Genomic DNA, 26,145 nt, shown 5'->3' with positions numbered 1-26,145 from the left:
TGGGTGACCCCATTTCATCATCCTGTATTCCTCCAAGGCTGCTTTGCTTTTCTCTGGCCCCCTCTTTTATTTATTTATTTGTTTATTTATTTATTTATTTATTTATTTTTTTTTGAGATGGAGTCTCGCTCTGTCGCCCAGGCTGGAGTGCAGTGGCCGGATCTCAGCTCACTGCAAGCTCCGCCTCCCGGGTTTACGCCATTCTCCTGCCTCAGCCTCCCGAGTAGCTGGGACTACAGGCGCCCGCCACCTCGCCCGGCTAGTTTTTTGTATTTTTTTTTAGTAGAGACGGGGTTTCACCGTGTTAGCCAGGATGGTCTCGATCTCCTGACCTCAAGTGATCCGCCCACCTCGGCCTCCCAAAGTGCTGGGATTACAGGCATGAGCCACCGCGCCCGGCCGGAGCCTGCATTTTCAAACCTCTCCTCCATGTTTCTCTCTCCTTTTTCAGGCCCAGAGCATGATTCCCATCAATGAGCCCTATGGAGATGGTAAGTGTGTGCCAGGCTCTTCAGGACCCTGGAGATCCTGGGTGGCTGTGTGGGTGTGTGTGAGGGGGCAATATTATGTCTCTGGGGCCAGAGGACCAGTGGCAACTGCTCTGTGGCATCCACATGTACCCCAGTCTAGATGCCCTGGTGTGGGGTCTGGGGAGGGGGTCAGGCCCACCAGGAGTGGGCATGGGTAGAGGAGGCAGCTGAAGGCTGTGCAGACTGCTCCCTGAAGGGTGGCTTGCAGACCCTAGGACCGACACCCACTTTTCGTCCCCAGACATGGATGCCACCTACCGCCCCATGTACTCCAGCGATGTGCCCCTTGACCCGCTGGAGATGCACATGGACATGGACGGAGACTACCCCATCGACACCTACAGCGACGGCCTCAGGCCCCCGTACCCCACCGCAGACCACATGCTGGCCTAGGCGGCCTGGCCCCAGTACGGCCCCCTCTTTGCAGGCTTTTCCCTCCTCTCTAGAACCTACTTCTGTTGGAGGCCCTCCCATCTCCCCGCTGTAACCTGTGCTGCTTTTTTGGGGGGACCCTTTGCTGCTGAGCTTCCCCAAGCACGGCGTGCCCTGGCCTGCCTTCTTCTTGTGTCCTTGGTAGGGGTGGGGAGTCCTGTTCCTGCTGGCCCCTTCTGGGGGTGGTGGGCAGGTGACACGGAGTGGCATGAGTTTCTGTGGATGCAGGTCCACTGAGCCCCTTACCCCTGTCTGTCCCCACTCCCCCAACAGGTGCGGTTCCTCATCTGAGAGGCTCTCCGTGCAGGCGATGGGGCAAGACAGAAAAGTGCCTGAGCTGGGGAAGCCGGGGCGTGACTTCCTGCTGCACCCCGTGCCTCCAGAGGTCCTCCGTAGGGTCTTTCTTGGGATAGTGTTCTGCTCCTGCTTTTCTGTCCTGGGCATGGGTCCAGGGCCTAATACCCCCTCCCCGCCCCTGTGGCCCTGGCCACTAAAGCTTCAGACTCAAGCACCCTTTCTGTTTCCCCCCAGCAACCCCCCCAAACCCCCAGCCTCCCTGTCTCCAGCTGCCTGGGCCTGGAAGGGCTTTGGTTCCTTCTCTGGGTCTGATTTTCTCACTGAACTCCACTGACCAACTGCCCTAAGCCCCCAGGTCTCCAGGGCCCAGGTTCAAGACCCAACCCCCTGAAATCCAAAGCTTCTCTTGAAAAGTTCAGGGACCGTCCAGGGGAGATGGGGAGGAGATATGGAGTGAGTCACCTGCTCCAGGAGACGCCGACTTCTCTCTCCAGGATGCTTAGTTGGCTTTGCCCACCCCTCACTCCCCGGGGAGCTCTGGGGACAGCTCCCTCACACCCCTGTCCCACCCACACAGCTGCCCTAGCTGACCCTGAGAAGTGCTCTTGGCTGACCCCTCTGGTGTGTGGTGAGGGGCTTTCTCTTCCCCTTCCTGTTTCAGACCCCCCCATCTCCCGCACATGGTGTGGGGGGCTGGGGGAGGTCCCAGCAGAGTGTTTTATTATTATCGCTTTATGTTTTTGGTTATTGGTTTTTTTGTATAGACCAAAGCAAAGAAAATAAAAATAACACAGATGCGTTGGAGGCTGTTTAGGGGAGTGGGGTGGGAAAGTCGCGGGGCTTCCCTCGCGGCCTGGCGCCCTCCTTGGCTGGGTCCTGCGGGTTCTCAGGGCCGCCTTGCATGTGGGACGAACTAGAAGAGGCGAGCTGGGGAGCCAGGAGTGTTGGAGGAGCCGGAGTGGATTTAACCCGATATGTGCTTATAGGGCGAGGACGGGGGAAGAGGTGAATGGGGGTGAGTCCCTCACTTCCGGAGGCCAGGCCTTGTTTCTCTCTCAAACAGGCAAGCTCCTGGCTGGCTCTCCTCCCGTCCAGCCTTAAAGTGAATATGGCAGATGTCCCTGTGCTTAACGCTCCCTGAGGCTTATGGCCTGGAGTCCAGACCCCTTGTTGGTCGACTGTGGGCCCACCCCAGCTCCTGCCCACCTCCCCTCTGTCTTCCCTCCACCACCTACTCTGCCCTCAGCCATGCCCGGGACAGCCAGCAGCCCCCTCCTGTTCTTTGTCCATGCTGTTCCCGCTGTCTGGGTGCCTCCACTGTTCACCTGCTGGGATCGGCTCAGACCTGACTCCAGGAACTCTTGCGCCATGACCTCCACCCCCAGCAGGGATGAGCAGGTGCCCCTCCTGCTGTGCTCCACGATGCCCCGTGCACAACTGTCATTTCACCCATCACGTTGGTCTGTCCTTCAGCTCATGTGACAGTTCCCCCACCCACAACCCCAAATTCTCCTTTCTGAGGGGGTGCTGGTTACAATGCACCCGGCAAACCTGAGAACCTGCAGCGCCTGTGCACCTGCCCAGGGCCCGATGCCTTCTTTCTATGCCCGCCTGGAGCTCAGGGCAGTGGAGGGAGGCCATGGCCTCATTCACAGAGGATTGGTGGGACGTGGGGCTGGGGCTGGAGACAGGGAGGTGCTTCCAATTAGGGTCTGGCTGTAAGGTCCAGACACGAGGGAATGAGACACAGCTGAGCTCTGCCGACTAGAGCCAGGGGAGTAGGGAGGGGACAGAGATTGCAGAACTCCAGAGGATCCGAAAATCTTTTAACAATGCCCTCGCTCTTTTTTTTTTTTTTTTTTTTGAGACTGAGTTTCACTCTTATCTCCCAGGCTGGAGTGCAATGGCACAATCGCGGCTCACTAGAACCTCCGCCTCTTGGGTTCAAGTGATTCTCCTGCCTCAGGCTCCCCAATAGCTGGGACTACAGGCACGCATCACCACGCCTGGCTAATTTTTGTATTTTTAGTAGAGATGGGGTTTATCCATGTTGGCCAGGCTGGTCTTGAACTCCCGACCTCAGATTCTCCACCCGTCTCAGCCTCCCAAAGTACTGTGATTACAGGTGTGAGCCACCATCCCCGGCCAACAATGCCGTTTATATGTGCTCCATGTTCAGGACCCTGGCAGGAAACACTTGAATTGGGTGATTTGAGGAGACTGTGGTAAGGGGACAGTTTACAAAGGTGTAGGCATGTATGGGAAAAAGCAAGGGACAGGACAGGGCGCCGGGCTATTTATAGTGATATGACCTCTGGCCTGATACTGGGAGGAGTGGGGTGCTCCCTGGGACAAGACCCTGTGGATGAGGCTTCCTGACAAGGGGAGGCTGTGAGCGGGCTCCCTCCTACCAGAGCTCCCTACTGGCCCAGCCCAAGCAGAAACCAGAGCCCATTCACGTCCATTTCTGTCATCTCCCACCGCCCAGCGCAGAGTAGAGAGGTCTGGAGAAGCCAATGAAGACAGATAACTGCCACATGGACACCATTTCCCCCACCCCAGCTTTCCAAAAGAGGGCCAGAGGCACCCCACAGAAAAGGACTGCTCTCTCAAGCCTCATGACAGGTGCTGAGGACAAGGCAAAGGAGAGAGCTAAGTCACCATGCTAAGGGGCAGTGCTAGATTTGAGCTTCACAGTAAGCCCTCAGCTTCCTGGCAGCCCAGCCAAAATGGGAAACTTAAAGCCAGTTAATTCCTTTCCTTCCTTCCTCCCTCCCTCCCTCCCTCCCTCCCTCCCTTCCTTCCTTCCTTCCTTCCTTCCCTTCCTTCCTTCCTTCCTTCCCTCCCTCCTTCCTTCCTCCCTCTCTCCCTCCCTCCTTCCTTCCTTCCTTTTCTTCCTCTTTTTTTTTTTTTTTGACAGAGTTTCACTCTTGTTGCCCAGGCTGGGGTGTAGTGGCGTGATCTTGGCCCACTGCGACCTCTGCCTCCCGGGTTCAAGAGATCCTCCTGCTTCAGCCTCCTGAGTAGCTAGGATTACAGGCATGCACCACCATGCCTGGTTAATTTTAAATTTTTAGTAGAGACGGGGTTTCTCCATGTTGATCAGACTGGTCTCAAACTCCCAACCCCAGGTGATCAGCCTGCCAAAGTGCTGGGATTACAGGCATGAGCCACTGTGCCCGGCCAGGCCAGTTAATTTCAATGCAATGAGTTGGCCACTTCAGTTTTCATGGAAGAGCTAACTGAGCCTTGCAACCTTGAGAAAGTCAGTTCGCTTCTCTGAACGTCAGTTTCCTCACCTGTAAAATGAGGATGATGCCTTCTCCATGTATCTACTGTGAGGATGAAATGAGAAAGTACAGGGATTCCAGGTAGGCAGAAGGGGGGAAAGGTTTTGCCTTTTTGATGTTCAGAAGGGACATCCACCCTGGGGACTTATCTGGACCTTGGCCTGAGCTATGTCACATGCCCATCCTTTGCTGCAAAGAGAGTGGGAAATGGAGACTATTTTAGCTGCACACAGTACCTCCTCAGTAAGAATCAGGGGTTTTTATTTGTTTGTTTTATTTTTAAGAGACAGGGTCTTGCTCTGTTGCCCAGGCTGGAGTGCAATGGCATGATCACAGCTCACTGCAGCCTTGAACTCCTGGGTTCAAGTGATCCTCCTGCCTCAACCTCATGTGTAATTGGGATTACAGACTACAGGTACACACCACAATGCCTGGCTAATTTTTTTTTTTTTTTTTTTTGTAAATGATTTGTAAAGATGGAGTCTGGCTATGTTGGCCAGACTGGCCTTGAACTCGTGGTCTCTAGCAATCCTTCCACCTTGGCCTCCTAAGGTTCTGGGATTCCAGATGTGAGCCACTGCACCTGGCATAAAACTCAGGGTTCTGACACTAGGAAAGAAAAAGATGGATAAGGCATTGGGTACATCACCACAGGGGTCTGCCACAGCTAGGAACAAGTCTCCCCAGACTAACTTTGCCTCTTTTTCAGTAGGCTTGGTCAGGGAGGTGGCAGTAGAGCTCTGGGTGTTTGGGTTTCAGCAAGACCAGAGGGGAAATGCAGGCTTCGGTGATGTGAGCGGGCTTGGTGGAGCAGCCATCCCCAGGGAGCAGCAGACGTAGCCCTGTCCATCTGGAGGAGGCTCTCTATCTGCCATCTGCCAAGGCCAACATTTCTATGCCAGAATCTACAATACCAATGGAGACAGAGATAGAACTATCAAAAAGGCAGGTACCACACTGAATGACAAGTATTAAAACAAGTCTTAAAAATAATTTATCAGCTGTGAAACTCAAACTGCTCTTAAAAATTGTGTTAATCCAGGTGTGGCAGCACAGCCCTATAGTTCCAGCTACTCAGGAGGCTGAGGTGAGAGGATCACTTGAGCCCAAGAATTTGAGACCGACCTGGGACACATAGTGAGATCTGGCCTCCTAGTGTTTATTTATTTTCTTATTTCCATGCTTACTGGGAGGTGAGAATAGCGATCCCTGTTTATCAGCATGGAGACAGTGACACATATGGGAAAAAAAAATAAAGTTTATTTTGGCATTTGCACTATAAAGTCACTGGTGGTTACCCTGGGTAACCACAGAGTTACAGGTGATTTAAAATATTTTTGCTGTGACCGGGCGCAGTGGCTCACGCCTGTAATCCCAGTGCTTTGGGAAGCCAAGGCAGGTGGATCACGAGATCAGGAGTTAAAGACCAGCCTGGCCAAGATGGTGAAACCCCATCTCTCCTTAAAAAAAAAAAAAAAAAAAAAAAAAAAAAAATTAGCTGGGTGCAGTGGCAGGTGCCTATAATCCCAGAGGGCAGAGGTTGCAGTGAGCCGAGATTGCGCCACTGCACTCCAGTCTGGGAGACAGAGTGAGACTCCATCTCACACACACACACAAAAGAATGTTTTTGCTGTCAGGCGAGGTGGCTCATGCCTGTAGTCCTAGCACTTTGGGAAGCTGAGACGGGCAGATCACCTGAGTGGGAGTTCGAGACCAGCCTGACCAACATGGAGAAACCCCATCTCCACTAAAAATACAAATTAGCCGGGCGTGGTGGCACATGCCTGTAATCTCAGCTGCTCGGGAGGCTGAGGCAGGAGAATTGCTTGAACCCAGGAGACAGAGGTTGCAGTGAGCCGAGATCCCAGCCTGGGCAACAGGAGCAAAATTCCGTCTCAAAAAAAAAATGTGTTTGCCTATCTATATTTAAGAAATATTACCTTGTCATATACAAATGCTCAAAAACATTAAAAGGAACTTTCTATTAGGAAAAAATTCAAACATACAAAAAAGTAGAGACCGGGCATGGTGGCTCACACCTGCAATCCCAGCACTTTGGGAAGCCGAGGCGGGAGGATCACCTGAGTTTGGGAGTTCGAGACCAGCCTGACTAACATGGAGAAACCCCGTCTCCACTAAAAATACAAAATTAGCCGGGCGTGGTGGCACACGCCTGTAATCCCGGCTACTCGGGAGGCTGAGGCAAGAGAATCACTTAAACCCAGGAGGTGGAAGTTGCAGTGAGCTGAGATCACACCACTGCACTCCAGCCTGGGTGACAGAGCAGGACTCTGTCTCAAAAAACAAACAAACAAATAAAAAAAAACTGGATGTGGTGGCTCACGCCTTTGGGAGGCCTCCTAGCACTTTGGGAGGCCAAGGCAGGCGGATCACCTGAGGTGAGGAGATCAAGACCAGCCTGACCAACATGGAGAAACCCCGTCTCCACTAAAAATACAAAATTAGCTGGGCGTGGTGGTGCATGCCTGTAATCTCAGCTACTTGGGAGGCTGAGGCAGGAGAATCGCTTGAACCTGGGAGGCGGAGATTGCAGTGAGCCGAGATCATGCCACTGCACTCTAGCCTGGGCAACAAGAGCAAAACTCTGTCTCAAAAACAAAACAAAACGAAACAAAACAAAACAAAAAACAAAAAAACCAAAAAAGTAGAGAGAATATAGGCTGGGCATGGTGTCTCACACTTGTAATCCCAGCACTCTGGGAGGCCAAGGCAGGTGGATTGCTTGAGTTTGAGACCAGTCTGGGCAACATGAGAAAACCCCATCTCTATTTAAAAAAAAAAAAAGTAAAAGAAAGAAAAAAAGAAAAGAAAAGAAAATTCGTTGGGCATGATTGTGCACGCCTGTGGTCACAGCTACTTAGGAGGCTGAGGTGGGAGGACGATCTGAACCCAGGAGGTCAAGGTTGCAATGAGCTCAGATGGTGCCACTGCACTCTAACCTGGGCAACAGAGCAGGACCCTGTCTCAAAAAAGAAAAAAAAAAAAAGAAAGAAAAGAATGATGAATTTCCATGTGCCTGTCACTCACTTGCAGAGTTATTAATGTTCTGCAGTTGTTGCTTCATCTACCACGCTCATTTTGTGGAGTGTTTTTGAGCAAACACCAGGCATTGTATCACTTTACCCACAAGTGCTTCCTTACATCTTTCTAGCTCAGAAGTCTTTTTTTTTTTTTTTTTTTTTTTTTGAGACAGAGTCTCACTCTGTTGCCCAGGCTGGAGTGCAGTGGTGTGATCTTGGCTCACCACAACCTCTGCCTCCCGGGTTCAAACGATTCTCCTGCCTCAGTCTACAGGTGCGTGCCACACTGCCTGGCTAATTTTTTTTTTTTTTTTTTGAGACGAGTCTCGCTCTGTCGCCCAGGCTGGAGTGCAGTGGCGCAATCTCGGCTCACTGCAAGGCTCCGCCTCCCGGGTTCACGCCATTCTCCCGCCTCAGCCTCCCGAGTAGCTGGGACTACAGACGCCCGCCACCACACCCAGCTAATTTTTTGTATTTTTAGTAGAGACGGAGTTTCACTGTGTTAGCCAGCATGGTCTCAATCTCCTGACCTCGTGATCTGCCCGTCTCGGCCTCCCAAAGTGCTGGGATTACAGGCGTGAGCCACCGCACCCGGCCTGCCTGGCTAATTTTTGTATTTTTTAGTAGAGACGGGGTTTTGCCATGTTGGCCAGGCTGGTCTCAAATTCCTGACCTCATGATCCGCCCGCCTCGGCCTCCCAAAGTTCTGAGATTACAGGTGTGAGCCACTGCGCCTGGCCAGAAGTTTTCTTTTAAAAGTTTATTTTATTTTATTATTATTATTTTTTGAGACAGGGTCTTGCTCTATTGCCCAGGCCAGAGTGCAGTGGTAGGATTTCAGCTCACTGCAACCTCCGCCTCCCAAGTTCTAGTGGTTCTTGTGCCCCAGCCTCCCAATTAGCTGGGATTACAGGCATGTGCCACCACCCCTGGCTAATTTTTGTATTTTTAGTAGAGACAGGGTTTTACCATGTTGGCCAGGCTGGTCTTGAATGCTCGACCTCAAGTGATCTGCCTGCCTCTGACTTCCAAAGTGCTGGAATTACAGGCATGAGCCACCGTGCCCAGCCAGAATAGTGTTTTTAGATACCTAACATAAAATACATAATATTGAAAAGAAAATATATTTATTGAAATGTAGTTATCAAAGCAATTAAAAATGTGTGATATAGTAATATATGAGGGTCTTTTTTTTTTTGAGACGGAGTCTCACTCTGTCACCCAGGCTGGAGTGCAGTGGCACGATCTTGGCTCACTGCAAACTCCGACTCCTGGGTTCACCCCATTCTCCTGCCTCAGCCTCCCAAGTAGCTGGGACTACAGGTTCCCGCCACCACGCCCGGCTAATTTTTTTTTTTGTATTTTTAGTAGAGATGGGGTTTCACTGTGTTAGTCAGGATGGTCTCAATCTCCTGACCTCATGATCCGCCTGCCTCGGCCTCCCAAAGTGCTGGGATTACAGGCGTGAACCACCGCACCCGGCCATGAGGGTCTTTGTTAATACACTAAATTATAAGACCTAACAGTGGGCTCATAAGTACTATTATGTGGAAGCAAATCCAGTAACCACAGGCAGCCCCAGGGTACGGGAGAGGGAGAGTCGCCCAGCTCTTTCTCTGAACTGGGAGGCCATGGACAGCACATGGCCTGCTGGTAAGACAAGCCTTTGTGATCTTCCCTCCCCGATACTTCCTGGCTGTGTGGCCTTGGATAAGTTGCTTGACCTCTCTGGGCTTCTGTTTTTCATCTATAACATAGTAATATTTTTTTCCTTCCAGTGATGATAAAATGAAATATATCCAAAATATGGCACCTAGTCAGATCTCAGTGAATGTGTATTTATTCCTCTGTCTCTGTCCACAACCCCACAAATTGTCCCTGGAAGGGCTCAGAGCCTGGACATGGACACAGGGATGAGAGGGAGTTGTTGACTCTGGGGACAGAGGTCAGGGAGTGAAGGGCTCCTTGGTGTTATCCTTGAGCCTGGAGGTAGCTCAGGGAGGCCAAAGGGCCAGAGAACATCCTTCTAGGCTCACCACCATCTGGCATTGCGTGTCCAGCAGGCTGGGCGCGGCTGATGGCCCTGCCCTCCTCACAGTGGGTGCTGTGGTCCCCCAACTCCCAGCTGCTTCCCGCGGAGCCTCCCAGGTCAGGGTACTGCTGACCTGCTGGATCCAGCTCCCTATCAGGCCAGCCCAGGCCACCTGCTCTGGTCCCTGGGGAAAGGAGCGGGGCTGGGCTGAGGGCTCTAGGGAAGAAGTGGGCACCTGGCTGTGCCGAGGGCCACTCCCTGGGGATCTGTGGCTCACGTCCTGGCCAGGCTCCACCCTCTCCCACAGGTGCCCCTTGAGGGTTCCTGGTGGGGCTCACCTGCGCCAGGGGATGTGGAGCCCTGGTTTGGGAGTCCAGAGTCCTAGGATCTCACCCTGACCAGAAGTCACTTCCCCAGGGCGATTATCACTCCCGCTGTCCATACCCAGAGAATCCACTGATGTGTTCATTCAACAAGTATTTATTGGATGCCTCATTAGAGTCCTGAGAATACAAAAGTGAGCCAAACAGATACTGCTCTCATTGTTACTAAATAGATCATCTTGTCAATGACATCATCTTACCCTGTGAACGGGCAGAGTTGGGAGAGAATGCCAGGGGAGGGGAGGACACAGAGAGGCCCCATCTGGCACAGGGGACCTAACACAGGTGAGCCCCACCAGGGAGGGCTTCTCAGCGGAGGAGTCAGACATTAGAACCAAGAGCAAGAGTGAGCCTGTGTGGGAGGTGGGGCCTTCCTCCAGGATGGGAGCCCCCAGATGGGGAATAACTTCGGAGTGGGGGTCAGTACTCTCCACCTGAGGTCCCGGCCACCTCAGCCCCTTGCCCTCGCCCCCGGCACTTGCTCTCTGTCCTCTTTCTCCTTGCCTCTCTCCCTTTCGGTCCTGGCCAGCATCGGGGCCATGAAAGACAGCAGGCAGAGGGCTCAGGGCCCCAGCTGCCCTCAGCACCTTGTTACTTCTTTGTTCCAGGCCAGAGGGGCTCAGTGGCCCAGGAATTGTGCTGCGCTCTTTAAGAAGAGGAGAAAAGTTAAAGGGAGTCAGACATGCTGGCTCATGCCTGTAATCCCAGCACTTTGGGAGGCCGAGACTAGGTAGATCACTTGAGGTCAGGAGTTTGAGACCAGCCTGAGCAAAATGGTGAAACCCTGTCTCTACTAAAAATACAAAAAAACTGGCCAGGCGCGGTGGCTCACGTCTGTAATCCCAGCACTTTGGGAGGCCAAGGCGGGTGGATCATGAGGTCAAGAGATTGAGACCATTCTGGCCAACATGGTGAAACCACGTCTCTACTAAAAATACAAAAATTAGATGGGCGTGGTGGCGGGCGCCTGTAGTCCCAGCTACTCGGGAGGCTGAAGCAGGAGAATCGCTTGAACCTAGGAGGTGGAGGCTGCAGTGAGCCGAGATCATGCCACTGAACTCCAGCCTGGGCGACAGAGTGAGACTCCCTCTCAAAAAAACAAAAAGAATGCCGGGCGCGGTGGCTCACGCCTGTAATCCCAGCGCTTTGGGAGGCCGAGGCGGGCGGATCACAAGGTCAGGAGATCGAGACCACGGTGAAACTCCATCTCTACTAAAAATACAAAAAATTAGCCGGGCGCGGTTGTGGGCGCCTGTAGTCCCAGCTACTCGGGAGGCTGAGGCAGGAGAATGGCGTGAACCCGGGAGGCGGAGCTTGCAGTGAGCCGAGATCGCGCCACTGCACTCCAGCCTGGGCGACAGAGCGAGACTCCGTCTCAAAAAAAAAAAAAAAAAAAAAAAAGAACAGTTCAAGGGGAACCCCTGGGGATGTGGAGGGGCTTGGGCCCTCAAGCCCCCCATTCTCTGCTGATGTGAGGAGGGACTGTGCCTGGGTGCTGCGGGGGGGTGAGGGCTATGGCAGCCATTGCCTGGTTCTGGAGGGGAAGGCCTGGATCAGAGACCACTGCAGGAGATCGGGGAGGGCCCCCACAAGGCCTGTAGGAGACAGCAGGACTGCGGCAGGGGTGAGGAGGTCTCCCCTGTCCCTAGTTCAGGGTGCCTGTCCACCCTGCTCCCCTGCAAAAAGTAACCCTGGTGCCTGCCCCCACCCAGGTCCCTGGCACCGACCTTTAGGGGCTCTTTCTATGACCTACCCTGTTCCAGGTGTTTTTTTCCAGGGTCAGGCCAGGGGAGGGGTCAGGAAGAGGGTCCTGAACCACCTGTATGCTGCCCAGGGCTGGGCACTGGAGTGAATGTGCCCAAGTTCAGGGGGATGTGCACAATTAGATGGTGGGTGGTCTGGCTTTGCAGCCTGCCAAGTCTTCTGCACCCTCCCATCCTCTTTTGGGTCCAGGAGGGTCCGTGGGTGCACACTGGGAGGGAGGGCAGGAGGCCGAGGGTCTCTGCTGTGTCTGATTTCTCCCCCAGACCAGAAGCAGGAAAGGGAGGGGGCAGTGGACAGAGGAAAACCACTTGAGAGGCCTGGATCAGAGACCGCCCCGGGTCTCCCGGACAGCCCTAGGCCGTGCAAAGGGTAGCCAGGCCAAAATGCTTACTTCCAGAATGACGGGGCCCTGAGCCCTGGTTTCTCCATCTGTAAAATGGAGTCACCGTCCCTACTCCACCTGCTGTGGGGCGACTGAGCCTGTAGGTGAGGAAGCCACGTGGGGAGGTATGCGGGCTGGCACTGCCCTCTGGTGGCCGTAGCCAGAGTTGCTGGCTGCCAGTGCACTGACCTAGGGGGTGTGGTCAGCTGGGGGAGCTTTCAGGGTCTCCCAATTTCATCTCTGTCTTCTCCATCCCACTGCCTTCTTCCCCCTCAAACTCTCCAGGGGATTCCCAGGGCTTCTTCCTCATGGAACAGAAACAATTTAATTCAGCAGGAGTGTAATAGACTTCTTCTGTATGCCTTGTTCTGTGCTTGGTGGTTGGGGCTGCAGAGATGTCCAAGGCACAGAGAGACAGGCCAGGAAGCTGGGCTGTGGGAGGACCACTCAGCAGAGCCTACGGAGCTGCAGTCTCATGGAAGCCTGGGCTGTGCTGATGCCACCTCCTCATGTTCTTCAACCTCACTGTCGCAGCAAACCCTGGGGTTGTGTCTCCTTCAAGCTTTCTGCTGACAAAGAAACTACAGAAAACATGCAGACTTTGGGCTGGGCGCGGTGGCTCACGCCTGTAATCCCAGCATTTTGGGAGACCAAGGTGGGGGCAGATCACCTGAAGTCGGGAGTTTGAGACCAGCCTGACCAACATGGAGAAACCCCGTCTCTACTAAAAATACAAAATTAGCTGGGTGTGGTGGTGCATGCCTGTAATCCCAGCTACTCGGGAGGCTGAGGCAGGAGAATCGCTTGAACCCGGGAGGTAGAGGATGCGATGAGTCGAGATTGTGCCATTGCACTCCAGCCCGGGTAACAAGAGTGAAACTCTGTCTCAGAAAAAAAAAAAAAAAAGAAAGAAAAGAAAACATGCAGATTTTGAACAAGGAGGAGAACGGGTTAGCCTATGAAAGTTCCTCCATTTCCAGAATTATTCTGGGAGATGGGCTGTCTTTTCTGCACCTGCTTTCTCCTCCCTGAGGGAACATTTCCATCAGCATGTAAACATACTGTCCTCTCTCCCATCTTCAAAACACACTCCCCAGCGTTCACATCCTCCTTCAGCTCCTGTGCCCTCTTCCAGCCCTCCTTTCTTGCAGATTTCTTCAATACAGTTTTCTATACTCCCTCCCTCCCTCCCTCCTTTCCTTCCTTCCTTCTGACAGGGTCTTGCTCTGTCACCCAGGCTGGAGTGCAGCCTCGAACTGTGCTCAGGTGATCCTCCCACCTCAGCCCCTTAAGTGGTACAGGTATGCACCACCATGCCCAGCAAATTTTTTTTTTTTTTTTTTTTTTTTTTGAGACAGAGTTTCGCTCTTGTTGCCAGGCTGGAATGCAATGGCGCAATCTCGGCTCACTGCAACCTCTGCCTCCCGGGTTCAAGCGATTCTCCTGCCTCAGCCTCCCAAGTACCTGGGATTACAGGCACCCACCACCATGCTCAGCTAGCTTTTTGTATCTTTAGTAGAGACGGAGTTTCACTATGTTGGCCAGGCTGGTATCGAACTCCTGACCTCAGGCAACCCACCCGCCTAGGCTTCCCAAAGTGCTAGGATTACAGGTGTAAGCCACTGTGCCTGGCCCCGCAAGACCGCTCTTGCCAAGGGTCTTGCCATGACCCGGGTTTGCCAAGCCGAGTCTCTATCCTCAGTCTTTCACCAGCAGCACCACCCAACACTGGTGGCCACTCTTCACGTGAAACATTTTCTTTACTTTCTAGGACCCAACTTTCCCGGTTTTCCTCTACTTCACTGCCCCACTCATCCCAGTCTTCTTTTTGATGCCTCCTCCTCCTCTTTCTGCCCTCTGAATCCTAGGGGGGTTAATCCTGGGCGCTCTTATCTGTCTTCTCTCAGTCTCTTGGGGGATCTCACCCAGTCTCAGCCTTAAATGGCCATCAAAGAGCAATGACTCCTACATTTAAATCTCCAGTCCGGTCTCTCCCCTACACTCAGGATTATACATCTAATTGTCTACCCAACATTTCCAGTAGGATACTTTAAAATGTTTTAAATTTTATTTATTTATTTATTTATTTTGAGGGGGGAGTCTTCCTCTGTAGCCCCAGCTGGAGTGCATTGGCACGATCTCGGTTCACTGCAACCTCTACCTCCCAGGTTCAAGCAATTCTCCTGCCTCAGTCTCTTGAGTAGCTGGGACTACAGGCGCACGCCATCATGCCCGGCTAATTTTTGTATTTTTAGTAAAGACAGGGTTTCGCCATGTGGCTAGGCTTGTCTGGAACTCCTGACCTCAGGTGATCCGCCTGCCCCGGCCTCCCAAAGTGCTGGGATTACAGGCGTGAGCCACTGCGCCTGGGTACAGGGAGACTTTTAAGCGGCGTCTCCCAAGGAGAACAGGGGTTCGCCAGGATGGCAAGAGGAGGGCAAAGCGAATTAGGGTTGGAGGTGAAGAACTAGTTAATCCAATCAAATGGAAGATGTCGAGTGGCGCGAGCACTGGGGTGTGAGCGCAAGGGTCAGGGTTGCAGAGCCAGGCGGGGCAGCACTTTGGAAGCGCACTGGAGCTTGGAATGTCTCTCCCAGTCAACCGGGAAAGACGCAGCACTGCCCTAATGCGCTGGCCACCCCAGACCGTATGCACAACGTTGGGTTGGCAGCTTCTACACCAGGGAACGCACCCGAAACCCTGGCGCGGGAGTAGGGGAGGGACCGCCCCCAGCCGGGGTCCCGCGAGTCCGGGGGCAGCCGCGGCTTTGGGCAGAACCATTCTCCGGAGATGGAGAGGGGAGAAGAAGTCTTTCGCTCCCATCCCAACTCGGAGCCATCCGGAACCTGCACTCGCCCTTCTTGCCCTCCTTTTCTTACTGTGCTCTGTTCCGTCACCACTAGCTCCTCTCCCGCGCGGCTCTGAGTCCCGCTTGCCACTAGTTGCTTCTCGGCAGCCCCCACCCCTACGCGTGGTCCGGCCCGGCGGCTGGCGCAGGTTATAAAGGTCCCGCCGCTGCAGCTGACAGCGGACTCAAGATGCGCCCCAAGGTGTCCGGGAGGGGTTGCGCTGGGAGCCGGCCGGGACCCGGACTCGGACCCGGACCCGGGGACCCAGCAGCACTCACCTGTGCGCCCTCAGCCAGTCCCGCTCTGGAGCTCTCTGCGCAGCCGCAGGCACGAGGCACTGGACAGAGAGCAGGATCCCGAGCTGCCTCTGGATCCCAAGTCCTCTCAGAAGCCGGCACCGGAGCTCGCCCGGCCTCCGAGGCTGGAGTCAAGGCAGGAGCCCGGCGCCTGTCTGCATTCTCGGCCATCCAAGGGGATGTCCGGTCTGTGCCCAACAATTGGGACGCGCCGTGGGCCCGCTTCGTATTCCAAGGGCCGTTTGGTTCCCGGGCCACTGGCCTGGGGACTGGAAAGGCAGCGGGCATCTGGAAGACACCAGCCGCCTACTTTGGCCGGCGACCCGGGGTGTCCGGCCCTGAGCGCGTCGCCTTTATTCGGGAGCTGGAGGAAGGTAAACCGGGCCCCCGGGGTCCTGGACGGCGTGGGGACTGGGGCACCTCCAGGGAGGAAGTGGCCCCATCGGGTCCAGGCGCCCCGCCCCCTCTGGCATTCAGTGTCACTCGTCCACCACCCCCGCGATGTCACTGCGGCATCTGTCTGGTCACCCCTTCCCCATCTCCTCCTCCGCTTTTGTCCCCTGGTTTGTGCCCGTGAGTCAGGTCCTGGGGCCTGCGCGCTAGTCCACCCGCCTCCACGCGCCTCTTGCTGCAGCAGATCTGCCCCTCCTCAGCGCCCCTCTCCTGGATCTACCGCAGTGCCAGGAGAGGGGCGGGGGGCTGCGGGAAGGCGCTGCCGGCGCTGGCCGACCGGGCTTGCGTGCGATGGAGGGGCGGGTGCGCGGAGGGGGGTGTTCTGCCCACTTTTTGGTTGCGGGTATGGGGGCAAGGTTGCGCTCTTCTCCCCGCCCCTTCTCTCCTTCTATCCTCCTGCGGGTCGGGGGAGATCCCTGGATTGGGCCTAGAGGCTCGAGTGTCCCCTAATCTGGTGAAGTCTTCCTCCTGTCCTCTGCACACGCAACAGGTGCAGGGTAAGTGGCTGCGTCTGTTTGACCCAGGAGACTCCATTGCACTGCCTTCTGGGTAGGGGGTGATGAGCCAGTCTGAGGCTATACTTCCCCTGGCTGTCTCCATTCTCCTAGGCGCCAGGGACCCAGGTGTCTGGAGAGCCCAGTTTCTGAGCCTGGAGGACTGTGACTCACTTACTTCAGGCTCCTCCAGGGGTTTAAAAAAAATAAGCCGGGAGCGTGGTCTCACGCCTGTAATCCCAGCCAGCACTTTGGGAGGAGGAGGGGGGCGGATCATGAGGTCAGGAGTTCGAGACCAACCTGGCCAACATAGTGAAACCCTGTCTCTCCTAAAAATACAAAAATAAGCTGGGCGTGGTGGCTGGGGTTATACACACCCGCCACGAGGCAGAAGAGGAACAAGAAAGCGGGCGTGTATAACCCCAGCTACTCGGGAGGCTGAAGCAGGAGAATTGCTTGAATCTGGGAGGCAGAGGTTTCAATGAGCCGAGATCACGCCATTGCACTCCAACCTGGGGGGTAAGAGCGAGACTTTGTCTCATAAAAACAAAACAAAAAAACCCCCAAAACCCAGTCCACTTGGCCCTGGGAGCAGGGAAAGGAGTGTTGAGTGCCGAGGGGTAAGGGAAGGATGTGGGGGGCAGGAGGGGAGCCCATTCTTCTCTCCTGATGACGCTTGTTGGAGAACTGAGTATAGGATGGGAAACAGCTGGTTGCTGGTAGCATCTGCTCCTTTTTGCTGACCTGGCTGGGTCTTTTCTCCCCACCTGCCTCCTCCTGCAGCACTGGGTCCTAACCTACATCCGCCAGTCAAAAAGATTACACAGGAAGACGTCAAAGTGATGTTATATTTGCTGGAGGAGGTGTGTACTGCCTTCCTGATTCAGGCAGGCCCTTATTCTAATTCTGTCCTGTAGGGGTGGGGGTCTTGTTTATTTCCTGATTGGTAGTCTCTCTGGGGGCCCAGGTAAGGGTCCTTCTTAAGGAAGACAGGTCGATGTGGGATGTTCAGGCTGGAAGAGCTCTCAGAGCCAATCTGGTCTGATCTTTTTCCATGAAGGGAAACTGAGTCAGGTTCCACAGTGGGTTAATGGCAGACTCTGGTCTAGTACCCTAGTGAACTAGGGGATGGGGAGGGTTCTCTTAGGGGCCTAGCCTCCCTCTGACCCCTGTGTCCGCCCCCACCAGCTTCTCCCACCTGTCTGGGAGGTCCCAGACACTGGGAGAGCATTACCTATGGGTGATAGTCCTTCTGCAGAGAGAGAGGGACCTGAACACTGCAGCTCGCATCGGCCAGTCCCTGGTGAAACAGAACAGTGTTTTGATGGAGGAGAACAGCAAACTGGAAGCCCTGCTGGGCTCAGCCAAGGAGGAGGTAACTGGGTGGGGAGGAGAGGATAGGGGGCCAGTCTACACCCACCTCATGCCAGGACCCTCTCCTGCCCCTACCCACTCCCAGCCCATGGCTTCTCTCTCTTCCTGCCAGATTTTACACCTCAGACACCAGGTGAACTTGCGGGATGACTTCCTCCAGCTCTACTCAGATTCGGATGAGGAGGAAGAGGAGGAGGCAGAGGAAGACCAGCAGCGTGCTCATCCCTGTGATGCCCCCAAGCTGTGAGTTCCTGCCTTTGCACCTGCGAGTCGTTTCTCTGAGCCTCAATTTCCTCATTTGTTAAGAGGGACACAGGTGATGTGCTTGCCGGCAGGGTTGCTGGAACTAGTTGAGAACACCGCTCTTAGCCCTGGTGGGGAGGGCCTGGGTGGGCTGGGAACTGGGAAGCCCCACTCTCTGCACCCTGACTCCCATTCCTCCCTCCCCTAGGATTTCGCGGAGGCATTGCTGCACCAGCACCACTGCCCACAGCTGGAAGCCTTGCAGGAGCAGCTGAGGCTGCTGGAAGAGGAGAATCATCAGCTGAGAGAAGAGGTGAGAATGGGGGAGGAGGGCATCCTCGCTAGCAGGGGGTGTTGACTTCCCTGTCCCTTCCTCTCTCCCTCCCTCCAGGCCTCTCGACTTGACACCCTTGAGGATGAGGAACAGATGCTCATTCTGGAATGTGTGGAGCAGTTTTGTACGTAATGTTGTCACTCGGGTTGGGGGGCTGTCCCAAGGAGCAGAGAAAAGAACTCAAGATGCAGAGTATGGAGATCCAAGTTCAAGTCCCAGATCTAGCACTCCTGGCTGTGTGAACTTGGACACATTCCTTGACCTCTCTGAACCTTTGTCTTTAGAATGGGGATTAATTGTCTCAGCCCCACTCATCTCCCCAGGGTTTATGAAGATTAAGAGTGTCAACAGCTGAGGAGGTACTTTGTGCAAACTATAAAGAGCTCTACAGAAGTTGTGGGTCTCAGGCCAGGCGCGGTGGCTCATGCCTGTAATCCCAGCCCTTTGGGAGGCTGAGACAGGCGGATCACTTGAGGTCAGGAGTTTGAGACCAGCCTGGCCAACATGGAGAAACCCTGTCTCTACTAAAAATACAAAAATTAGCCAGACATGGTGGCACAGCCTGTAGTCCCAGCTCCTTGGGAGGCTGAGGTGGAAGAATCGCTTAAACCTGGGAGGCAGAGTTTGCAGTGAGCCTAGATCGTGCCACTGCACTCCAGCCTGGGCGACATAGCAAGACTCTATCTCAAAAAAATAAAGTGATGGGTCTCCTCCAAGCCTGTCTCCTCTTATTTGGGGCAGGGAAGAGGGAACCATGAGCTGCCAGAGACCAGGCACCCAGGGCTGGGACAGTTCAGAGTCATGCATGAGGCAGCGGCTGTGCCTGGCATTGTCCTAGATGCTGTGTGCTTATGAAGATGAGGAGCAGTGTTTGTGCCTGAGGAGTTCAAGTGAACGCCTCAGCTGGTGAGATGCAGACGCAAAGTGGCAACAGCTAAACTCCTGCTGTTCCCTTTACCCCAGACCTGACCTTCCTTCCTGCTGGGTTCTGCAACTCCCTGAATGGCCCCACTGGTCCCCAGGCTGCTAGAGTAGGAACCAGTCCCCAAACTCTGTTGCTTTTACTGTGGGGAAAAGAAAGAGATCAGCCTGTTACTGTGTCTATATAGAAAGAAGTAGACATAAGAGACTCCATTTTGTTCTGTATTTGAGATGCTGTTAATCTGTGACCCTACCCCCAACCTTGTCCTTGCAAGAGACATGTGCTGTGGTAACTCAAGGTTTAATGGATTTTGGGCGTGCAGGGTGTGTCTTTGTTCCTAGAAAAGCTAGGTATTGTCCAAGGTTTATCCCCATGTGATAGGATGAAACAATGCTGCTACAAGGTTTATCTCTAGGCACAGGATTTTCCTTTAAACTTATTCCTGTCACAGAGATCCTTGTTCTTATGTCTTACTGCTGATTTCCTCCCTAAAAACGATCCTATTGTCCTGCCACTCCCTGATCTTTAAGATGGTAAAGATAATTATCTATAAATACTAAGGGAACTCAGAGACCGGGGCGTGGGTCCTCTGTAAGTTGAGCGCCGGTCCCCTGGGCCCCCGCTTTTCTTTCTCTATACTTTGTCTCTGTGTCTTATTTCTTTTCTCAAGTCTCTCGTTCCACCTAACGAGAAACACCCACAGGTGTGGAGGGGCAGGCCACCCTTTCATTTTACCTCCTGGGAATGGCTTAAGTCTTTTTCCCCCTCCCCTCTCTGGCTGCCTCTAGTCCAGGATACCTCTTAACTGGTCACACTGCCTCTACTCGAACTCTACCAGGAACTTCTGCACACAGCCTCAAAGAGTTTTTCTAAAACCAAACCTGGCCAGGTGCAGAGGCTCCCACCTGTGGTCCCAGCTACTCAGGAGGCTGAGGTGGGAGGATTGCTTGAGCCCGGGAGTTCTGGGCTGTAGTACACTATGCCGATGGGGTCAGTATGGTCCAGGGAGTGGAGTACCACTAGATTGCCTGAGGAGGGGTAAACTGGCTCAGGTCAGAAACAGAGCAGGTCAAAACTCCCATGCTGATCAGTAATAAGATCGTGCCCATGAATAGCCACTGCACTCCAACCCCAGCCTGGGCAACCTGGCAAGACCTCATTTCTTTCTATCTTTTCTTTTTTTTTTTTGGAGATGGAGCGCAGTGGTGCAATCTCGGCTCACTGCATCCCCCACCTCCCGGGTTCAAGCGATTCGCCTGCCTCAGCCTCCTGAGTAGCTGGGACTACTGGTGTGTGCCACCATGCCTGGCAAATTTTCTTTTTCTTTTTTTTTTTTTTTTTTTTGAGACGGAGTCTCACTGTCGCCCAGGCTAGAGTACAATGGCATGATCTCGGCTCACTGCAACCTCTGCCTCCCAGGTTCAAGCAATTATCCTGCCTCAGCCTCCCGAGTAGCTGAGATTACAGGCACTGTGGGGGTCCCCTGGTAACATCTGTTCTCTCCACCATAGGAGACTCTTCCTGGTTTCCAGGAGACCCTGACTGAGGAGCTCAGAACGTCTCTAAGGAGGATGATCTCAGACCCTGTGTATTTTATGGAAAGGTATGTGGCTGGGGACCTACCCTGCCCTGTAGTCCATGGCCTTTCCTGTAGTGGGGAGGGGGTTTGCCCTCATACTCTGACCTTCCACGCTTCCCTATACCCACTGCTTCCCAGATTCAAGCGATTCTCCTGCCTCAGCCTCCCTAGTAGCTGGGATTACAGGCACCTGCCACTATGCGCAGCTAATTTTTGTATTTTTAGTAGAGATGGGGTTTTACCATGTTGGCCAGGCTGGTCTCGAACTCCTGACCTTGTGATCATCCTGCCTTGGCCTCTCAAAGTGCTAGGATTATAGGCGTGAGCCACTATGCCTGGCCAAGCCCAGCTAATTTTTGTATTTTTAGTAGAGATGGGGTTTCACCATGTTGGCTAGGCTGGTCTTGAACTCCTGGCCTCAGGTGATCTGCCCACCTTGGCCTCCCAAAAGTGCTAGGATTACAGGCATGAGCCACTGCTCATGGCCACTGCCTAAGCACCACCGAGCCTGAGGAACTGCAGTTTCGGCTTCCATTGTCTCATAATGAAGGTCCTTTTCTCTTTGAAGGAAGTATGAGATGCCCAGAGGGGACACATCCAGCCTAAGGTAAGCCTGCCAGGGGCTCCCCCATCATCTGTCCTCAGCTTTCAGCAGCCAGACAGCCACCTGCCTCTGTTTCTGCCACCCTGCAACCCCGAAGAAGGCCCTGCTGTCTTGGCTGGCTGAGCTGGGTACTGTTCTGGGAAGGAGCTGCCCCCCTTTTCCTTCAAATCTTGCCCCCTGGGTGGCTGTTTGATTCAACGCAGCTCTGAGTGGGGACTGACCAGGGGCTGAGAGGTGAACAGGCACTGGCCTAGGAGCTGGGAACCCTGGGACTAAGGCCCAGTGTGGTCCCTTTCCTGACTGTGTGTCCTTGGGCAAGTCATTTGACCTGAGTCTGTCTAGAATGGATTTGTTCCTATGGCAAGTAGCTGTGGGGTGGGCTATGAAGGTTAAATCATGCAGGAGGGAGGCAGAAGGGGGTGTTAGTCCTGCTGGTGTCTTCCGTGCAGGGTCAGGGACATAAAGGAAGGTGGGTCCTATGCAGTGTTGGTGACCATTCTTCCTCTCTCCCACAAGGGGGTGGGCTGGGTGTTTGAAGCCTCGGAGCTGGTACCCAGCTCCCCTCTCCCCTGGCTGGGACAGAACGGGGAGGAACCATCAGGATCTGTGTGCAGACAGGGGTGGGGGTGGGTCTGGGGGGTTGGACTTTCAAAAGATGTCGCTATCTCCCGCCCAGGTATGATTTTTGCAACAGTGAGGATGGAGAGCAGGTGTAGGGGTTTGAGGCTGAGGAAGGGTTGATGCTGGCAGCAGATATTATGCCGGGGGAAGATTTCACGCCTGCAGAGAAGTTGGTGCCCGAGGAGGAGCTGGGGACTGCCGAAAAGGTGCCGGCTGAGGAAGGGGTGATGGAAGAGGCAGAGCTGGTGTCGGAGGAGACTGAGGGCTGGGAGGAGGTGGAACCGGAGCTAGATGAGGCAACGCGGATGAACATGGTGACGTCAGCCCTGGAGGCCAGTGGCTTGGGCCCTTCACACCTGGACATGAAGTATGTCCTCCAGCAGCAGGCCAACTGGCAGGATGCCTATTACAGACGGCAGCTGAGGCGGAAGATGTTCCAGAAAGGTGAGTGCCCCCATGGGGACCTCCCTGCCACCAGCCGGACAAGCTGCAGATCCTCGTGCCGATGAAAAGAGAGGGTGGATAAGCTCCCCGAGTGCTCACCTACCCCAGCCTGGCCCATGCTGATTTGCATGGACTTTGCATATCGTTTGCATAGGCATATCCGATCCCCTTCAGTGGGAACTGTAGAGCCAGTGCTCATTTATGTGGCATTTGCTTAGGATTTCAGATCTCTATCCACTTTTCTCCTGGGGGCTGGGCTGGGGGTCAGGACTGGAATTGTGCCCCCACACTGCGCCTCAGCTTCCCGTCTCCGCCTGCCTGCTTCTCCTGCCCCCTACCCCTGCCTCCTCTGTCCCCCAGGCTCTCCAACCCTGCAGCAGTGGCAGCAGCAGTCAAAATAAGCACGGGGGTGGGATTGTGGAGCTGCCCACGGGCTGACCCAGGCTGGAGGACAGGCCCAGCTACCGTCCCAGGGCCTGGGAGGAAGAGGGGCCTTCTGGGGCTGCCCAGGCTACGGGGACAAAGGCCTCCACCAGCAAGGGCCACAGTTGGACCAGTCCCCTAGGTGAGTCGGAAGGTGGGCTAGGGCCTCCTGCAGGGTTGGGAGGTAGAATAGGGTCTCCTCTCCCCAGCCAGAGAAACCCCAAAGTCTGGGAGCTGCACCTGCTGAGTGCAGGCTTTGTGAGCCCTGCCTCTTTAAGGAGTCGCGGGACATGAAAGATGACTTTGTGACACTCATACACAGCAGCCATTGCACATGCGTCAGCTCCCATCAGCCTCACTCCCTGTGGCAGGCGATGTGTCCCCATTGGTTAGGTGAGGAGGGTGAGGTTCAGAGAGCTAAAGACACTTGTTCGGGGCCACACGGTGAGGGGTAGATCTGAGCCTGTCCTCTCCACTCCTGTGCTGTAGCATCTTCACTGGCCCATCCCTCCCCTCTAGTACTGTCCTAGGTACTGTCCTAGTACTGTCCTGGTACCCGCTCCGGCCTGTCCCCATTCTCATGGCCCTTGGTCACTGCAGGGTGGAATAGCACTAGCCTCAGCAGGCCTGTCATGTCAGCTTGGGCAGGTTATAAACTGAACCATGACCTTTATGGCACATGCAGGGGACAACCTGCATAATTATCAATGGCGACTTTCTGTGTCTTTGATACAGTTGTCCAGACCCCTGCCTACCGCCCAGGCCAGGCCTATGGTCTTCAATGCCCTGGTTCACATCCACCTGCTTCTCCTTCCAGGCTTTGCTGTTCCCCAGCAGCCTGCAGAGGCCCCACAGACAGCTTGAGACCCCTCCTTCTGCCTGGCCAAGCCCACACCCCCAGACCCTCCTTCCCATCCTCTGAAATGGGACCCTGTGTCTGTCACCAGCCCACCCTCTGTGTTCATGAACCTGGGCTGGAGTTTGGGGACCTGGGCCTCCACCCTCTTCAGGGACAGGCGGTAGGAACCCCGGCTGTCGCTCTGTAGCTGGTACAAAAGCTGTGGCTGCCAGGCTTGGGTCACATGGCAGCCCAGGGGAGGCCCACTGGCTACCAGACCCAGCCCTGAGTGGGGAATGGCCCAGCTTCCACGGGTAGGGAGTTGTGAGGCCCCTCACCCCTTGATGCCCAGGCTAGCGGTGGCCACCCCAGTTCTTGTTGACTTGAGGGACCTGGCCGTCTTCCCTGTTCTTCATCCTTCTTGGTCCCTATTTACTGTTTGTAACCACAAGTGTCTCTATGTGTGGGTGGGTGAGGGCCCCTCTGCCCAGTGGTGTGTCTCCTCTCCCTCCCTGCCCTCCCTCTTCTGCCAGTGGCCTGGGGGTGTCCAGGCTCCCACCCGTGGCCCAGCCCCTCTCCCCTCCCTGTTGATTCCCCCCTCCCTGCCCCGGCTTCCTCTTCCATGTTCCACCCTCTCCCATACCTTTGTTCCTCAATAGCAGGGGGCTGGGACTCAGGCCTCCTGCGGGTGCCTGCCCCGCTCCACGCGGCGCTTCTCAGCCTCCTATTGCTTGTCAGCCTGTGCGCAAGCGGTGCAGAAAATAAAGGATCTATGCGCTCCTGGCCCAGCCTCCAGCCGTCTCTAGGGAGTGTGTGTGTGCACGTGTATGTGTGTAGGCATGTGCGTGTACACTTGGCAGGGGAAGTTGTGGAGAAGGGGTGGATGCTGATATTGAAGAATGTGCCGAGGACTCATATTAAATATGCCGTTTAATCATAGCAGCAGCTCCTGGAGGGCAGTGGGTGGTAAGTGTCTGTCAGATGGAGAAACTCAGGCCAGAGTAGGTTAAGTGATGCTCTCACCAGCAGATCATGGCTGGTGTGGAGCTGGGATTTGAGCTCATGTTTCCCTGATCCTTTCACCCCAGAGACTCTGACTCAGTGTCCTGGCTGTGAAAGATAGGATGGAAGTGAGTCACCCACTGTCTTAGGGTGAAGTCCCCAGAGCAGATCTGGAACAGGGTTTAGGAACAAGTACAGTCGCCCTCCATGTCCTCGGGCTCTGCATCTGTGGACTCAACCAACCACAGATAGAAAATACTTGGGGGAGGCCGGGTGCAGTGGCTCACGCCTGTATTCCTAGCACTTTGGGAGGCTGAGGTGGGTGGATCACTTGAGGTCAGGAGTTCGAGACCAGCCTGGCCAACATGGTGAAACCCCGTCTCCACTAAAAATACAAAAATTAGCTGGGTGTGGTGGTGCATGCCTGTAATCCCAGCTACTTGGGAGGCTGAGGCAGGAGGATCACTTGAACCCAGGAGGCAGAGGTTGCAGTGAGCAGAGATCATGACACTGCACTCCAGCCTGGGCAACAACAGAGCAAGACTCCATCTCAAAAAACAAACAAGAAAATACCTGGGAGAGGCCAGGCGTGGTGGCTTATTCTGTAATCCCAGCACTTTGGGAGGCTGAGGTGGGCGGATCATTTGAGGAGTTCGAGACCAGCCTGGCCAACATGGTGAAACCCCATCTCTACTAAAAAAAAAAAAAAAAAAAAAAAAAAAAAAGCCGGGCAAGTTGGCGGGCCCCTGTAATCCCAGCTACTTGGGAGGTTGAGGTGAGAGGATCACTTGAGCCTGGGAGGTGGAGGTTGCAGTGAGCTGAGGTTGCACCACTGCACTCCAACCTGGGTGACAGAGTAAGACCCTGTCTCAAAAAAAAAAAAAGAAAAGAAAATGGCAGACAAACCAGACATGGGGGAAGTTGCCAGCCTTGATAAAGCCAAGTAAAAGGAAACGGAGATGCAGGAGAACACCTTGCGGACCAGAGACCGCTGAGCAGGAGAAGCAGTGAAATTTCCTAAAATCTGGAGGATTCCCTGCCCCTGTTATCTTCAAGCCCCCAGTGGTGATGTGGAAGAAAAGCCACCTGCAAGGTATACACAAGCCACAAGCTGCTCTGTGAACCTGGGCACCTTGCACCAATGCCACTGGCCTGTGGGTCTCTGAGGGGATCCCCAAATGGGACTGCCAAATTATCTGGTTTGTTCCAGGATATTATAGAAAATTATTTATATGAATAATAAAAATAAAACACACTTTGTGCCCCCCCTGCCGAAAGAATATCATTGAGAAGGTTATTGCTGTGGCTAACCGGGTCTCAGTCCTGCTGGGAACTCTGGGGGATAATAGAATATATCTCAGAGTAGGCCAGGCGTGGTGGCTCACACCTGTAATCCCAGCACATTGGGAGGCCAAGGTGGGTGGATCACCTGAGGTCAGGAGTTCGAGACCAGCCTGACCAATATGGAGAAACCCTGTCTCTACTAAAAATACAAAATTAGCTGGATGTGGTGGCACA

The 26,145-nt window shown here is 54.3% G+C and overlaps 3 protein-coding genes across 5 annotated transcripts in view; 2 read left to right on the top strand and 1 right to left on the bottom strand.

Annotated features, from left to right (window-relative positions):
• JUP (junction plakoglobin) overlaps window positions 1-2,056 on the top strand; it is a 32,933-nt gene extending 30,877 nt beyond the window's left edge. For all 3 annotated transcript variants that reach the window (XM_050762635.1, XM_050762634.1, XM_050762637.1), the window contains exons 13-15: window positions 452-491; window positions 772-937; window positions 1,236-2,056. In XM_050762635.1, the coding sequence (XP_050618592.1) occupies window positions 452-491; window positions 772-923 (192 nt within the window). In that variant the 3' untranslated portion in view covers window positions 924-937; window positions 1,236-2,056. The remainder of the gene's footprint in view (window positions 1-451; window positions 492-771; window positions 938-1,235) is intronic.
• The window catches only part of CNP (2',3'-cyclic nucleotide 3' phosphodiesterase), a 736,460-nt gene that overhangs the window by 232,248 nt on the left and 478,067 nt on the right, over window positions 1-26,145 (bottom strand). The window lies entirely within an intron of this gene.
• Window positions 15,057-24,408, top strand: HAP1 (huntingtin associated protein 1). Its single transcript, XM_050762361.1, is given in 10 exon segments — window positions 15,057-15,670; window positions 17,027-17,106; window positions 17,502-17,618; window positions 17,730-17,864; window positions 18,069-18,173; window positions 18,252-18,318; window positions 19,158-19,225; window positions 20,628-20,719; window positions 21,264-21,302; window positions 21,976-24,408. Coding segments are annotated over 10 exon segments (1,638 nt in total). The 5' UTR covers window positions 15,057-15,189; the 3' UTR covers window positions 22,430-24,408.

Source organism: Macaca thibetana, chromosome 16, assembly GCF_024542745.1.
Source record: "Macaca thibetana thibetana isolate TM-01 chromosome 16, ASM2454274v1, whole genome shotgun sequence".
Taxonomy (NCBI): Eukaryota; Metazoa; Chordata; class Mammalia; order Primates; family Cercopithecidae; genus Macaca; species Macaca thibetana.
This window is presented reverse-complemented; position numbering and strand designations above follow the sequence as displayed.